We start from the raw sequence: 17,682 nt of genomic DNA, 5'->3' as shown, positions 1-17,682 counted from the left end.
CAACACAGACAGGTTGTCTTCCTGATTAGTTTTATTTTCTGATCTTCATCAGACTCTCAGCTCATTTCCCATCTTTCCTGTTTTCTATTCACACTCTTCAGCAGCAGTTTATTGATCAGCTGATTGTTTCTCATAATTATTATAATAATAAAGTTTCTATAAGACGAACCAGTAAAAACATCTGATTGTACAAACTGTAAAAGATTAAAATGGCACAATTTAAAAATCACCTGCAGTGTCACATGACCTCAGTCAGGTGACTGACTGACTCTTCAGCACGTTTCCAGATGAAGGCGTGATCATGTGATCAGACTGATCAGAGATCAGTGATCAGAGAAATCCTTCACAGCCACATGGAAACTGATCTCACATCAGTTAGAACACGTCGAACTCGAGCTCAGTCTCAGTCACATGAGAGGCCTGCTGTGTGCGTGTTTCCATGGTAACCAGTAAAAACAGCACATTTCTTCCATCCCGGTTTAAACTCGGGGGAGCGACTCCTCCCCCCCCCCCTCTGCCTCCCCCTCTCTCTCCCCCAGCAGGACACACAGCTCCGCCAGCCTCTGCTGCATCTTGGGAATCCCAGACAGCTGGTTCTCCAGACGCTGCTTCTCCTCCTGACAGAGGACAGAGGACAGAGACCAAAGGACAGAGGACAGAGAGGAAACACATAAACGAAGTCAGAGTCAGGTTCTGTTGGCAGAGTCATGTGACCGAGACAGAAACAGCTGATTGGATGCTCATAGTCACTTTGAGCTCGCTCACTCGCTCGCTCACTCACTCACTCACTCACTCACTCACTCACTCACTCGCTCACTCTCACACACACACCATGCATGCTGGAGGCACGCTGTTGTGCAGCGAATGGTTACCATGGTAACCGCTGCATCTGCAGAGGCAGCAGTCAAAGGTTCCTGTGGGTCAGCTGATTCACTGAGAATATGAGCAGTGTGTGTGTTCCACTCTGCAGCGCCCCCCACAGGCTCAGTCCAGGCTGAGGACAAAGCTCAGGGACCGTGGCCTTGTGGTAGTGGTTCCTACCTGACCCTGACCCCTGACCCCTGACCCGCACAGAATCACACCCTGACTCTGAACCTTTCACTGGGCCGAGGAGGAGTGGCATCGTCAGAGTCCGGCTGCCGTCCCCAGTTGTCCTGTCCTTTTAAAGTCACACAGCAGACAGAGGACGGGAGACGGATCAAAGGTCCCGGGCTGGACTTCACGGTCGGCATCTTAACCACTTACCACGGGGCGCTCGTCACACCTGATCTGTTCAGAGGAGTCACATGACCCTGCAGAGACTCAGCCCGGGTCTGAGCGTCCCCTGGATCCTCAGGATCACGTAGACTTTCTGCAGATCTGTCTCAGACCAGATCCAACATTCTGGACCTACGGAGACTTAACCGAGGAATGTCCACAGTTCATGTGTGTGTCTGTGGTCTAAAGGTGGTCTGATTTAAATACCTGCAGAGAGAGACGGGTGGAGGCGTCCAGAGGTTCAAACCTCCATCCTCCTTCGCCATCAAACTGAAGGAGGTGAGAGTGGTACTTCCTGTTAGAGGAGAAAGAAGAAGGCAGAGGACGTTTGATATTATGAGCAGGGTGTGGCAGCTGACTGCAGCTCGGAGCTCTGCTGCCCCCTGCAGGACGGACATCACACTGACACTTTTAATGTGAGAAACCTGAGACACAAACAAGATCTGACCTGTGACCTCTGACCTTTAAACACTGATGTCAGCTTAAAACACTGACTCCCATATTCAGTCCTCAGAACACAATAAATCGATCGATGCTCCCTGTATGCACACAGTTCTCCTGATTTGATCATCAGCATTGTGAGTGTGAGTGTGTGTGAGTGTGTGTGTGTGTGTGTGTGTGAGTGTGTGTGTGAGCATGTACTGACCACAGGGAGGGTCTGTGTGTGATTGACAGCAGAGCTATCCCAGCATCCTTTGCAGCCTGGAAGATGCTTCCCTCCACGTCGATGCTGACAGCGCTCGTACATTCATCCAACAGAGCGTACCGAGGGCTGGGCGAGAGACAGAGAGAGAGAGAGAGACAGAGACAGAGACAGAGACAGAGACAGAGACAGACAGAGAGAGGTGAAAAAACATCCAGAGGACGGAGAAACAACCAGCTCCTGCTCACAGCAGACCCCGCCTCCACCCGCAGACTCACACGGACTTTAACAGGAAGACGTCAGACGTCGGCAGTGAGCAGTGAGTACAGGGAACACACCTGTGTCTGAGCACCAACACGCCGGCTCTCACCTGTGTCAGTGTCAAACAGCCAGCGAGCAGTAAGTGAAGAAGAAGTCTGCGTATTTACCGGTGGTAGAACATACGAGCCATCCCCATCCTCTGCTTCTCTCCTCCGGACAGAACGTCCTTCCAGTCTCTGACAGAGTCCCAGCCTGACGGACAGAGACAGGTGTGAGGACATGTGAAGCGTCCACAGAGCTGAGACTGTTACAGCAGGAAAGACGCCGCCTGTGATTCAGGTCCAGGGCCAGGTGTCAGCAGACTGAGCCTGAGGCTCCAGGACGCTGTGGACGGACCACTGCTGCACCTGTCCCCTGAAAGACTGGCAGCGAGACACACTGCTGCTGTGTTGTTACATCAGTGTGTTGTTACATCAGTGTGTAGCTCAGGGGTTTAAATGAACGTTTACATTCAGTGTCATGTGACTAAACTCGTTCTGATTGGATCAGACCGTTTACCTGCAGATCAGCTGCTGAAACACCTTCATCCTCATTAACCAACACGCACACACACAGAGACAGACACACAGACAGAGACAGACAGACAGACAGACACACAGAGACAGACAGACACAGACAGACAGACACAGACAGACACACAGAGACAGACACACACAGACAGAGACAGACACAGACAGACAGACACACAGACAGACAGACACAGACAGACAGACACACAGACAGACAGACACAGACACACACAGACAGACAGACACACACACACAGACAGACAGAGACAGACAGACAGAGACAGACACACACAGACAGAGACAGACACACACACACAGAGACAGAGACACACAGACAGAGACAGACAGACAGAGACAGACACACACAGACAGAGACAGACACACAGAGACAGACACACACAGACAGAGACAGACAGACAGAGACAGACACACACAGAGACAGACACACACAGACAGAGACAGACAGACACAGACAGACACACAGACACACAGAGACAGACACACACAGACAGAGACAGACAGACACGCAGACAGACAGACAGACACACACAGACAGACAGACACAGACAGACACACAGACACACACACAGAGAGACAGACACACAGACAGACAGACAGAGACACACACACACAGACAGACAGACACACACAGACAGACAGACACACACAGACAGACAGACACACAGAGACAGACACAGACAGACAGACAGAGACAGACACACACAGAGACAGACACACAGATAGAGACAGACAGACACAGAGACAGACAGAGACAGAAAGACAGAGACAGACAGAGACAGACAGACAGGGACAGACAGACAGACAGACAGACACAGAGACAGACACAGACAGACAGACACACACAGACAGACAGACACACAGAGACAGACAGACACAGAGACAGACACAGACAGACAGACAGACAGACACACAGAGACAGACACACACACAGACAGAGACAGACAGACAGAGACAGACACACACAGACAGAGACAGACACACACAGAGACAGAGACACACAGACAGAGACAGACAGACAGAGACAGACAGACACGCAGACAGACAGACACACACACAGACAGACACACAGACAGACAGAGACACACACACAGAGACAGACACACACACACACAGACAGAGACAGACAGACAGGGACAGACAGACAGACAGACAGACACAGAGACAGACACAGACAGACAGACACACACAGACAGACAGACACACAGAGACAGACAGACACAGAGACAGACACAGACAGACAGACAGACAGACACACAGAGACAGACACACACACAGACAGAGACAGACAGACAGAGACAGACACACACAGACAGAGACAGACACACACAGAGACAGAGACACACAGACAGAGACAGACAGACAGAGACAGAGACAGACACACACAGAGACAGACACACACAGACAGAGACAGACAGACAGAGACAGACACACACAGAGACAGACACACACAGACAGAGACAGACACACACAGACAGACAGACACAGACAGACACACAGACACACAGAGACAGACACACACAGACAGACACAGACAGACAGACAGACACACAGAGACAGAAACAGACAGACAGACACACACAGACAGACAGACACACAGACAGACAGACACAGACACACACACACAGAGACAGACACACAGACAGACAGACAGAGACACACACACACAGACAGACAGACAGACACACACAGAGACAGACACAGACAGACAGACACACAGAGACAGACAGACACGCAGACAGACAGACAGACACACACACAGACAGACAGACACACACAGAGACAGACACAGACAGACAGACACACACAGACAGACAGACACACAGAGACAGACACAGAGACAGACACAGACAGACAGACACACACACACACAGACAGACACACACACACACAGACAGAGACAGACACACACAGAGACAGACACAGACAGACACACACACACACACAGACAGACAGACAGAGACAGACACACACAGAGACAGACACACAGATAGAGACAGACAGACACAGAGACAGAAAGACAGAGACAGACAGAGACAGACAGACAGGGACAGACAGACAGACAGACAGACAGACAGACAGACAGACACACACACAGAGACAGACACAGACCTCCCTCTCGGTCCAGGATGTAGACCAGGTGGACAGTCTGAAGGATCGTCTCCAGGTCTGAATCAGTGACCCTCCTCTGAACCATCTCCTCCACTGAGTCTGGATAGATCACCTGGTCCCTCAGCGTCCCCTCTGACATGTAGGGCCTGTAACGTTCACAGTGCTATGTCACTAACACAGTACCACAGGTACGTCACCTGGACCCTGGTCTCAGGAACATGCTACAGTGCTAATGGTGACAGCGACACAGAACAGCTGCAGTAGTTTTACCTGGGAGGAGGAGGAGGAGGAGGAGTCACAGCAGTAGCATTACCTCTGTGGGATGTAGAACATGTGCTGGGGTTCTGGACGGTACAGGACTCCTCCATAAACAGGCCACAGTCCACTGAGGATCCTGAACAAAGAACTCTTCCCACAGCCGTTTGGACCAGTGATCAACACATTCATCCCCTCATCCACCTGAGACGCCGCCAGAGAGACAGAGACAGAGAGACAGCACACGGAGACAAACAGAAGAACAAATCTGCTTATGCTGTGGACTTCAGTTCTCTGTGGGACAGAGGTCTCGCTCTGTAGCACCATGGACAGCAGGTGGCTGCAGTTCATGGGCTGTAGGTTAGCATCTGAGTCTGGGAGGCAAAGCTCACAGAGGACAGAGGACAGTAAAGGTGAGTCTGTCTGATAACGTCCTGCTGGGTGTGACAGTGTCTGTAACTGTACTGACCTCTGACCTCTGACCTCTGACCTGAGGTCCACTTCACTTCTTGATGTGAAACAAATGAAGGTCTAACTGCAGACTGTGACACTGAGGTGAGATCAGCTGATGGATCATCAGACAGGACGTCTCACTCTGTCAGAAACACTGAGATCACACGAGGGACACACTGATAACATGCATCACGCTACTGACAGCTGATGTGAAAGACTCAGCTCCGGTCCTCAGTGAGGACGGGGACGAGGACGAGGACAGAATCGTTTCCAGTTCACTGTCAGTCAGCACAAAGAATTTCTCATTCACTCTATTCTCCACTCTCACATGCAGCGGAACATGGGCAGGCTGTCTGAACACAGAGGTCAAAGGTCAGGAAACACACAACAGAGAGGAGGTTCTGTTCCCATCAATGTCCCTCTTCTTCTCCTTCTGTCATATTTCCATCTGTTTCTTTCTCTCTTCATCTTTAGCACAAGAATTTCCCTCTGTTTAATCCCTCTGTTGTGTGTGTGTATGAAAACACACACACACACACACACACACACACACACACACACGCTGTTTCATTAAATGATAATGAGCTGCAGGGTCTGCTGTGACCTCTGACCTCAGTCTGAAGGAAACACTGGAGACAGAACGCCAGATTAAAGAGATACAGAGGGAGGAGACAGCACTGAGCGCGCTCCATAACCACAGTGACATCATCACCTCCTCACAAACATGTGAGCACCAATCAGAAACGTTTTTAAAGCACAAATGCAGGCACAGTGACAACCAGTGGTCACTGACACACACTGCAGACACACACTGCAGACACACACCGCAGGCTGCAGACACACACCGCAGACACACACTGCAGACACACACTGCAGACACACACCGCAGACACACACTGCAGGCTGCAGACACACACTGCAGACACACACTGCAGACACACACTGCAGACACACACCGCAGGCTGCAGACACACACCGCGGGCTGCAGACACACACTGCAGACACACACCGCAGGCTGCAGACACACACTGCAGACACACACCGCAGACACACACCGCAGACACACACTGCAGACACACACTGCAGACACACACCGCGGGCTGCAGACACACACCGCGGGCTGCAGACACACACCGCAGGCTGCAGACACACACCGCAGACACACACCGCAGACACACACCGCGGGCTGCAGACACACATGATGAACCAGGGGCCAAACGTGGCTCCGGCAGCTTCAGCTGTGTGGAGCCGACAGAGGGACGGGGCCCCACGGATAGTGTTGTGTAGTCAGGCTTTGGCTTTGTTGTCACACGTGTTACCAACAGTTCTGCTGTAATGTACAATCAATTAGAGCATTTCAAGCTGAGGCCACAGGAGGACTGAGGTCCAGGTCCCTCAGACCACTTTACATGTTGTGAATTATCTCATGTGGTGTGATGAGTGTGGAGCGGCTTGTTTTGCCAAATCTGTGGGGTCTGAGAACCAGGAGCCCACTAAACCTGTGGGGACCAAACTGCTGGACCCCACAGGTTTAAATGGCTGTTTGAGGGTTCAGACCCTGATGCGGGGTTGGGTCAGGGGGAGGGGCTGGGGAATGCGTGATGTCAGTGTGTGTGCAGGTGTTACCTGGATTTTGAGGCTGGACACAACCACGTCTCCTGTCGGTGTGATGATTGGCAGGTTGTCACAGCGAATCCCCTTCTCCACACTGATCACCTGACCTGCACACAGACAACAACATGACAACCACATGAGAAACTGAATCCAGAGCCCTGAAAGCCTCCGTGATGAACAGCAGTGTCGCTGAGCATTACCTCTGACCTCCAGTCGGCCACAGACTCTCTGACCGTGCTGAACCACAGCTCCTCCTCCTCCTCCTGCTCCTCCTGCAGCGAGCGCCTCCTCTCTGTCTGCAGACCGATGGTAGATTCCCTGATTCACGTCTTCAAACACGTCCAACATCTCAGAGACCCGAGCTGTGTAACCTGCCAGCTCTGTCACCTGGAACATGAACAGGTAGCTTCAGTCAGAACAACCCGTCTTCTACAGAAGGAACCGAACCAGATTCCTGCTCATCTGTAACATGGACACGACAGGAAGAGGACAGGAAGAAGACAGAAGTGGAGAGGGAGGGAAGAAGGAGGTGAAGAGGAGGAGGAGGAGGAGGAGGAGGATGTGCACCTCCTTGTACGAGCTCATGATCCTCTCCACAGCGTCGGCTGCAGCGTTCAGGAGGTTCCTGGCTGTGGTGAAGGCCTGCGTCCTCTCGCTCACCAACTCCTCCTCCTTCATCACCATGGCCGCCTGCTTCACCTCCTCAGAGTCTGAAGATCACAGGTCAAAGGTCACACAGCAGGCATCAGTGTATTCCATTATTCATTCTCACTTGGGTCTGAACAGAATAAAACATGAGAGACCTGTGTGTGTGTGTGTCTGTGTGTGTGTGTCTGTGTGTGTGTGTCTGTGTGTGTGTGTGTGTGTGTGTGTGTGTGTGCGTGTGTGTGTGTCTGTGTGTGTGTGTCTGTGTGTGTGCATCTGTCTGTGTGTGTGTGTCTGTGTGTGTGTGTGTGTGTGTGTGTGTGTCTCATATCCTGAGCGTGTGTGTTCACCGTGCCCGGTAAGTTCTCGGTGTGTGCGTACCGTATTCTGAGTATCCCGTGGCGGTGATGATGGGCACGGCGACCATCACAAGACCGGAGGCGCTCCAAACATACTTCATGAGGAACTGTTCCAGCATGACGTACCAAAGTCGCTTCAGCAGGATCTGATGGATCTGAGACGACAGGGACATGTAGCTCCTCTGCAGCTGGGCCATCTCCACCTACGAATCAAACACACCCACACTCAACATGACAGACAGGGCCAGCTCCCGCTACAATTCAGAAAGCAAACACACCCACACAGCAATGACTGTACGGGTGTGTCCTCCTATGTCCTCCCTGTCCCGCAGACGGCCTTCCTGTGTCCCGTCCGTGTCGTTTACCTTGTGTCCTCCATAGAACGCGATCTCCTCAGAGTTGGCAATGATGCGTGAGTGCATGTATCTCAGGTCTCCTTTCCTCTTCGCCTCCTCGGCCACCAGTTTCCCGAACCGAGGCGAGCAGGAGCGCAGGACTTTGGCGGTGAGCGCCACCACCAGGCCGGCGATGACCGACGGCCATGTGGTGTTTGCTCCTGTTGGAGGAAGGTCACAGTGAGCTCGCCTTTAAACAGCAGCACAGACACACTAACACCGTCGTGTTGTGTACTGAATGCTGAGGAGTAACACACATCTACCTTTAGACTGAGCGGTGCGCAGCAGGGTGTAGCAGGTCACCACCACGTCCAGGATGGGTTTGGTCAGGTTGGAGTAGAGGTGAGCGATGGAGGCAGAAAACATGACGATGTCCTCAGTGAGGGACTGATCAGGGTTGGACAGACGACCGTCCATGTTACTGACTCGGTAATAAGTCTGCAGAGACAGAGACAGAGGGCGAAGCTCAGGAAAACAAGACTCTGTGATATCAACCTGAGCGTGTGCCCGCTGGGATTTAATCCATGTAGCGTGTAAACCGAACAACTGACGCAGGATCTGCGAGGGATTCATCGGCTAATCCTTTCATGTCAGCGCTGGACCACACGCAGGTTTTAGCAGACCTGGTTTAAAAGATTCTGCAGCTGTGAGAAGAACAGGACGGATGAAGACACGCTCACAGAACCACTGATCTAATAATTACTAACTAATACTCCAGCTGTGTGTGAGGTTTACTGTCCAACAATCACGACGGGACGGGGTAACGATCAGGGATGAATAATGATCAGACACAAAGGTCTGGAGAGCTGTCCACACGTGGGACACAGGTGGCTGTGTGAACCGTCTCTGAGGCCCAGTTCACACCTGGCATTAACCTGCGTCTCCACCTGCGTCTCCCCTGAAACCGGTGATCAGATTTCTTTCCTGCTCTATATGCAACTAAACACGAACATCACTTCTGTTTGTTGTTTTCAAAGCACTTCCTGTACCTGATCTGTCAGAGAGTGCAAGAAGAACTCAAACCAGCACAGACTGGGTCAGATCCTCGGTGTGTCCCAGTCAAACCAGATCACCCAGACTGCTCCACGCACTCCTCAGATTTCTCTATGGGCTTTTTGAAATTTCAGACGTCGTGGACGAATCCATCTCACACGACCTGCGGGACACAGAGGACGTCAGCTGGGCAGGCGGTCCACCAGTGAGACCCAGACCACCTCCCAGTGTGGTCTGAGGGATCGGATCTCAAACGCTGTCCACCTGTGACCAGATCACCTGAGACGCAGAGTCACACCTGGACTGAACAGGACCTGGGTCAGCTGGGAAAGCTGTCACCACACAGCTTGCAGACCGAGGGTCCAGGACGTCTCCGGACTCGTCTTTATGAACTGGTTTTAATTTGTTGTTATTTGTTTATTTGTTATATTTCCCCTCAGTTCACGGTGCTTTACGATGATGGTTCTGTGTGTGCGTGTGTGCCTTACCTGGTTGGTGAAGTACAGCTGATAGGAGTGGTTGACCAATCGGCTCCTGAAGCTGAGGGTCAGCTGACCTTCCAGGAACCTGATGGCACTGTTGATGAAAGTTGCAGGAACCGCGACGAGGAGCCACTTAGAGAGCTGCAGCACGAAGGCCTGAGGATCCTTCTGTACAATACACTTCACTATCGCACCTGCACACAATCAACACTACGGATTACTGCTTCTGTGGAAACTGTAACACAAACAACAAGCAAATACACAACAACTGAAACTCTGAAAACAACAAGGGACATTTACAGACACACAGACAAAGACACAGACAGACAGACTGACCATCAAGAGCAGCCACATAGATGGACAGGAAGGTCCTGGACATCAGGGTCGCAGAGTGCAGGACCAACAGACCGACCTCTGGACACAGTAACCGTGGAAACAAGAGCTTCAACAGACGAGACAGTCTGAGGACGAACTCCCTGTTCACTGACGGAGACCTGAAACAGACACAGAGACAGACACACCTGTCTGACTGGGGTCATCTCATAGTGTGAAGGTGTTTGAACCATCTGGACCTGTTGTTATGGCAACAAGTCCCCAAAGCCAAACCTGTGCAGGTTCAGTGACAGTTGGATCAGAACCCCAAACCTGAGCTCGCTGTCAGATACACTCTGTGATGATCAATCATTCACAGGATCAATGAGTGAAACTGTTCACACACTAACAACAGATCAAAGAGTCACACACACACACACAGACACACACACCTGCTGTGACGACTCTTCTTCCCTCCACTGTTTTCCACAGAGCTGCAGGTGACCACACCCACAGGGAGGTTAGCTCCACCCACCTTTTTACCTGCTGCACTCCTCTGAAAATAAAACAAACACACGCAGAGTTATCTGCAGAGTGTGTGTGTGTGTCTTTGTATGGCTGTGTGGACACATTTTGTTTCAAACCCATCATTGTGAGGACACACTGCTGGTCCACACTCTGTCTCTGAGGACCATGACCTGGTTTCAGGGTTGGGGTAGGGGAATGCATCGTGTGTGTTTTCTCACCTGTATCCTCCTCCAGACATACGGGGACAGTTTTTTGATGGCGTAGGCGGCGAGCAGCATGGCTGTCAGCTTCCTGAGTCTGGGACTCCGCCTCAGCTGAGCCGGCAGCTTCTGATAGGTCAAATGCATACTGACAGACGGGTAACAGCTGACCGAGCAGGGGACAGAAACGCCAGCGCGTCGCAGGAAGAGTCCAAAGTGAACCTGAACCCAGCACGGCTGTCGTCACGGAAACAACATGCTGACCTCTGAGTCTGACCGTCGTCCACCTGCACAGATGAGAGAAGGTCAGTGAACCACACTCACACTGTGCTGAGGCAGAAACAGCAACTAACTACAACTAACAACAACTTTCACTATGGCTCGGTCTGCCTGTCAGGAATCAATCGCTTTGTCATCCAGCCTATAATTACGATAAAACGCCGGTCACAGTTTCTCAGACACCACGATGACTCAGCGTTCTTGTTCTGTCGGAGGAAACCGTTCCGCTGACGGACCAACGGGCTGAGAGCAGCTGGGCCTGTGCTCATGTTGCATGTTTACAATCAGAAACTTTATCAGTTCAGTGTAAAGTTCACAATGAACAGTGACATTTACAGACACGACAGGAAATGACATCACACCATTACAACATTAACCTTAGTGTAAAGAGTGCAAACTAAAGTTTGGTTAGCTTTGTTAGCATCGCTCCGTTAGCTGCGGGTCGTGAAACCCGGGTTAAACTTCGGTACAGTTCGGTACAGTTCGGTGTGAATCGATTCATCTGCTCACGTCTACACGCGCCTCGTGTCCCGGAGCTTCAGTCCGGTGCGGCAGCAGTACCGGGCCTCAGCACAGGGGGCGCAATCGCTCCGCCGCTGTGATAACGGTAATAAACGGAGTGACGCTAACGTCCCGTATGTCTCCGCTTCGACCTTTGACAACACTTCCATGACATCGGGGGGGTTGTAGGATCAGGCAGCGGCCCGTTGAACAGCCGCACTCCGTCTGTTTCACCCGGTAAACCGGACTAAACCCCGCCGCGGTGCCGAGAGTGCAGCTCCGGTTACCGTTAGCTTCGAACAGTTCGGTAAACAGAGTGTAGCGGGAGGCTAACAGCGCACAGCCGCTGTTATTCACCGTGATTAAAACCACAGACACGCAGTTTAACGGCCCGTCGACTGTAACGTCTGTTACCGAGCCCGTGAAACCGACACTGTACCGAACTAAAAGTTTAACCCGGGCTGAATGACCCGCAGCTAACGGAGCGATGCTAGCAAAGCTAACCGCTACGAGCAGGAACTTTTTCTGATGTGAACATGAAAAGAGTCCGAGTGTAACGGTCCGATCCGGTTCTCCTGCTCCGGCTCTGCCCGTCACACCGATAACTCACCTCCGTTTCTCCCTCCTCTAAGAATCCGTCACTTTATTTCATCCTAACCGTTTACTGAAGTTTGGTGTCGTCGGGCGGAGGGAGAAAGTTCAGCCTGTTTACCTGAGAGGACGGGCCGCGTCCCAACATTCACTCCCCCTTTCCTACACCCCGCCTTCCTACACTGAGACCTTTCCTGTTCAGCGGCGGCGGCTCACGGTGACCTGTCGGCGGCTGGTGATCAGCTGTTAGCTCAAGCATTTAGACACCTGGGACCATGGTGCACCTGGTCGAAGTCAATAATAATAAATTATAATAATTATACTAAATAAACTGTAAACTGTTTTTCACATTAAGAGTTTATGATTGTCATTGTTAGAACTGAGAAGTTGACAGGTTTAAATTGTTATTTAAATTCGTGGCTCAGTCTGTGGAGAGCAGTGAACTCTTTGTTCCTCCTGCAGTTTTGCTTTGGATGGAAATGTGCAGGATCAGATCACAGCTTTGGATCAGCGCCCTCTGCAGGCCCAGGCCTGTGAGGAGACCTGACGGTGTGTGTCTGTGTGACTGCTCAGAGAATCCCGATTAAAAGACACACAACACAGGCTCATAGGAGAGCGAGAAGAGAAATCTTTATTTAAAAACAGCATGTTTACAGCCTGGGAGCCATTTATTTACATTAGGTTTTCATTCTCCAGCGTGAAACATCAGAAAGAGTTGAGAGTGAAAAAGTACAAATGACAAAAGTCCAAAAAGCTAGAAAATGATTTTTTACAGAAGTTTAAAAACAAACACAAAGTGTACAGGATGAACCTGAACGCATCACAGCAGAGACAGCTGTAACGTTACACTGACAGACTGTCCACACAGCTGGTCCTGGACCTGAAGGGGGACACAGAACATCATCGTCAGGTCCCAGAAACTAATACTCATACTGCACGAGTACAGTACTGAGGAGACACTGTCAGGGCTGAAGCCCTGAGGACGCAGAGGTCCACACTCTGTGTGTCCACTGTGTTTATGAGGACATGATGGGAGTTCACCTTCTGTCACGTCACACATTTTACACACCACACCTGATGATTTAGACAAATAAATATATTAAATCCATATAAAACTAATAAATGAATGAATCATTGTTTAATAGAATGAAACTAAATGTAGAGACACAGAGTTCACTCACTCACAGAGTTCACTCACTCACACTCTCAGCTGGTGGAGTTCTGCAGGGGATCTGACCCACGGCCTCTGAGAGCCAGGCTACAGCCCTGAGTACTCACACTGCACCGTACTGCTCAGAGTATGACACACCCCCAGAAAATGGTGTGTGTGTGTGTGTGCGCGCGTGTGTTTCTGTTGTGTCCTAACGTCTGTTCTGCTTTGGTGTGAGACCAGAGTTGGAGGAGGTGCATGCTGGGACAGGAGCAGTGGTCACGTGACAGCTGGCGTCAGACTTCCAAGCAAACCTTCATCAAACATGTTGATGAGAAAGATGTTATTCGGCGTGTTGACGGACCTGTCAATCAATCTGAGACAGCTGCAGCATCCAATCCTGTTTTGGGATTTTCAGAGGTGGGCGGATCAGATGAATTAGTTCGTTAAGGGAGAGCCAATCAGGTGAGGAGCCCAGTCACCTGTGCAGTGATATTGCGCAGTTTTGTGTACCTGAGGAGCGTGATGAGGAGTTTCCTGTGGAAGGTGAACCGATCTGGTTCTGGAGGTTTATTCCAGTTCCAGGTGCGGAGCTGAGCTCGATGTGCGGTGACTGCTGATGCAGCTTCCAGACTCTCACACACACACAGTGAACCACCCCGTCACGTGACCGCGGCTTCGTCTGGAGGGAACTGGAGGTCAGACGGTTTCTGCGAAGCTGAATGACCTGATTTTAAAAACCACAGATCGAGCTTCAGTGTTTGGCTCAGAGATCAGCTGCTCAGACATCGCAGGGACAGCACAGACTCTGTAACCAGAATCACCAGTGTTCAGTGGTAACCATGGTAACCGTGGAGTCAGGGCAGTGATCTCACCGTCACGTTTCAATCACGTCCGGTTCACATCATTGCACTGAAGCTCAGTACAAAACAGGATCAATTCAGTCGATCGATCGATCAACCGACCAATCAACACTGTGACATCATCATCTGATTGTCGCTGCAAATCATTTTTACCCTGAAACACAAACATCCTCTCACTGCCTCAGGACACCGGAGGATGTTTGACTGAGAGACATGAAATGAGACAGGTCGGTGTCTCCTGCGAGGCAAACGTCCTAAACGCCTGGATTCAGTCGGTAACAGCTGACCTGAGACCAGCTCGTCAGCATCAGACGTGACTCGTTAAGCATCAGCAGCAGAGCTGCTCTGTCCCTCTACCTGCACGCTGTTTGCCGTGTTGTAAGCGTGTATAATACATGTGTGTACAGTGTGCCGTGTGTGTGTGGAGAGCGTCCCCCTGTGCAGAGACTCAGGTGTATCCAGGTGTAGCCACGCTTCAGAGACAGAAGGTGCAGCCTTTGCATTGATCAGCTGTTTGATCCATGAACTGTTTCAGGAATTTTTCAAACAAAACTAAGAAAATAAAACTTTGGTTCCAGTTTTCAAGTGTGAAAATTCGAGCGTTGTCCGTCCTCCTCTGAGTGCAGGTCGGACAACACGACGTCTGCAGATGTCTCTTTAGGCTCCAGCAATTAATCAGTAATGAAATCATCGTCAGCTGCAGCCTGAGAATAATCTCTGACACACATTTCACTTCACTTCCTGCAGCAGCTGTCACCTCTGCTGCTGGTCTGCACTGGAACAACACGGTGGTTTTACACCGACCATCAGTGAACATGCAGTGAACATGTGGTGAACATGTGGTGAACATGTGGTGACTCAGAGGGAAAACTGTGCGGTCAAACATAAATCCCATCACTGTGTTGCACTGCTGTGCTCTGAGCACGTGTAAGCTTTGGTTTGGACACTGCCGATGTTGTAAGGGTCCTGGGACTGGTTCCGTCTCAGCAAAGGTGGACGTGGACGCTGCGACCGACCTGCTCCTGAACCGAGAATGAGCTGACACACTGAGCGGAGACACTGAGTCCAAAGCGTAAAAACAACTGGAGAACTTCACCTGCTAGTTTCTGAAGGACTCACCTGAGAGATCAAACAGGTCACCTGATCAGATCAGTTTAAACTTTATCAAAAGTTCATCTTTCAGAATTTATAAACTGCTGGTTGGCTAGACTGAGCTGGTGATATCAAACTAAAAGCTTCTGTCCTTAGAAGGAGTGCATCATCATCATCATCATCATCCTCACTGTTATCAAAAGTTCTTATAAAAACTCTGACGTGTCCTGATTGTCTGAGCAGAGTGTGAAAGACGGGGACGCCGTAGGAAAGTTAAAAACAACCGAGTGACGTGAGTAAACCTGCACCTCAGGGTGTCGGCGTTTCATCCCTTCCACCCTGATTCTAACATCAGTCCATTAAAGCTGAGCAGCACCTGAACCTGGCTGAGAGGACGGTCAGCTGACGTGAGGGCAGGTAGTCCAGTCCGTCCGATGAGCCCCTCCCCTGCTGCTTTTCTCCCATTTCTCCACCTGCGCAGTTACATCATCCTCTGTGACATCATAGTGGGGTTGGGTGGGGTGGTGGGGGTTTCAGGTGAAGCCAAAGAGTGGCAGGTTGTGAGGAGCTGCTGCTGTGATCTGAAGAGAACAACCTGAACCTTGGGAACGGGAGGAGGTTCTCCAGCAGACTGAGAACATCCACCAGGACCTGGACCTCCACACACGCACAGGTGTGTTTCAGTCAGTCACCTGGACACACAGACCCACAGTCTGTTTATCTGTCTGCCAGCGTCCTGATTGGTCAGTGAGTTAGACCAGGGTCCCAGGAGACGGCTGGTCCACGGGGGGGTCTCTGAGAGGGACTTCCTGTTTCTGAGGAGGGAAGGAGTCATGGTAGAGAGAGCTGTCCACAGACCTGAGAGAGAGAGAGAGAGAGAGAGAGAGAGAGAGGTGGTCAGGTACAGGACTCAGATGTTCTTACAGCGGTGGATCTGCACCTGGACAGGTGAACTGATGCTTACCTGCCGTGGAGCGGGTGTCCGTGGAATGTGGCCGAATGTGGCAGCGTCTGTTTGTGATGCGCCGCAGCGTGATGATGGCTCGTCTCTGTCTGATACATCGACTGCTGGATGACACTGTGAGTTGTACGTCTGCGCTGCAGAGCTCCGCCCCCACCTGCCTGACCTTTGACCCCTCCACTCACCTTAGTGGAGACTCCTGTGCTCACCTTTCCATTGGTCTGGTTTTGGTGGGTGGAGCCTATAGTGTTCCTCAGGTACCAGTCTCTCAGACCTGAGAATCACACAGTGAAGTCAGAGCAGATTCAGTCTGACCCTCAGAGCTGACGCTCTGTCCTGGTTCTGCTCCACAGGTGAGTTCACCTGCTGAGTCACTGTCACGTCTGAGGATCCAGATCTGATTTCTGATCAAATATGACTGAATAAAAGTTAAGAACGTAATGTGGACCAGGACTCAGGTGTTTTCTCAGCTGTGTGACCAGTGCTTACCTTCTAGGGCGAGGGCCTTGTGGAGGCTCCTGGTGGCCTCCTCCAGCTGTGCGTCCTGGTTGGGGGGCAGCTGTGGGGGTCGGGGGGGCAGGAGGTGGGGGTGGGGATCGGGCTGGATGGTGGAAAGAGGTGGATTATGGGTATCGGACTGGTTTTGAACTGGGAGGAAAGGGCCACAGGATTTGGTGCGGGTCACTTTGACTCGTCGCTGGTCGCCATGGTGACCGTGGTAGGTGGGCGGGATTCCGGGCGGCGGCTGGGAGGAGTAGCCGTTGTAGAGAGGCTGGAGCGATGTGATTGGTTGCCTGTTATTGGTCTGGGACTGTTGCCGCTGCAGCTGCTGCTGCTTCCCCCAGACGTAGTCCAGCAGGATCTCGCTGTAAGCCCCTCCCCTGCCTTCTCTTCCTCGCCCTGCTGCGCCCCCTCGCCCACCCCCCTCAGTGGATCTATTATTTGTCCTCGTCCATCCGTCCGTCAGCGTCTCGGAGCTCCTGAACGCTCCAGCAGTGTTTGTTCCTCTGGAACCCGGCACACCGTTTACCCACAGTCCTCCCTTCTGCGGCCCGCCCTCCTCCTCCGGGGTGGTGACACGGTCCAGGAGACCGTCGGAGCTGTTGCTGCGATGAGCTGTGTTAACCTTGACTCCCCCCTCACCCGCTG

At 51.6% G+C, this 17,682-nt stretch overlaps 2 protein-coding genes across 4 annotated transcripts in view; both read right to left on the bottom strand.

Moving 5' to 3' along the window:
• abcd1 (ATP-binding cassette, sub-family D (ALD), member 1) lies at positions 1–12,639 on the bottom strand. 2 transcript variants are annotated; one of them, XM_041057517.1, is made up of 17 exons: positions 12,487–12,639; positions 11,115–11,383; positions 10,821–10,924; positions 10,393–10,550; positions 10,063–10,250; positions 8,845–9,019; positions 8,552–8,742; positions 8,209–8,389; positions 7,750–7,892; positions 7,383–7,569; positions 7,195–7,289; positions 5,174–5,319; positions 4,861–5,006; positions 2,329–2,413; positions 1,904–2,029; positions 1,465–1,552; positions 2–617 (listed from the first exon to the last, which is right to left on the bottom strand). In XM_041057517.1, the coding sequence occupies exons 2-17, from the start codon at positions 11,241–11,243 to the stop codon at positions 480–482; spliced, it is 2,280 nt and encodes a 759-aa protein (XP_040913451.1). In that variant the 5' UTR covers positions 11,244–11,383; positions 12,487–12,639; the 3' UTR covers positions 2–479. The 2 variants fall into 2 exon arrangements, with proteins under 2 accessions (XP_040913442.1, XP_040913451.1); XM_041057508.1 differs by having other exon boundaries at positions 1–617; positions 7,195–7,569.
• A 448-nt stretch (positions 12,640–13,087) lies between these two features.
• Positions 13,088–17,682, bottom strand: part of ccdc120a (coiled-coil domain containing 120a) — an 18,955-nt gene continuing 14,360 nt past the window's right edge. For both annotated transcript variants that reach the window (XM_041053525.1, XM_041053517.1), the window contains exons 9-11: positions 17,023–17,682; positions 16,537–16,807; positions 13,088–16,430 (exon numbers count right to left, since the gene is read on the bottom strand). The exon at positions 17,023–17,682 is cut by the window's right edge and continues 134 nt beyond it. In XM_041053525.1, coding sequence (XP_040909459.1) covers positions 16,325–16,430; positions 16,537–16,807; positions 17,023–17,682 — 1,037 coding nt within the window. In that variant the 3' untranslated portion in view covers positions 13,088–16,324. The remainder of the gene's footprint in view (positions 16,431–16,536; positions 16,808–17,022) is intronic.

Source organism: Toxotes jaculatrix, chromosome 2, assembly GCF_017976425.1.
Source record: "Toxotes jaculatrix isolate fToxJac2 chromosome 2, fToxJac2.pri, whole genome shotgun sequence".
Classification (NCBI taxonomy): domain Eukaryota; kingdom Metazoa; phylum Chordata; class Actinopteri; family Toxotidae; genus Toxotes; species Toxotes jaculatrix.
This window is presented reverse-complemented; position numbering and strand designations above follow the sequence as displayed.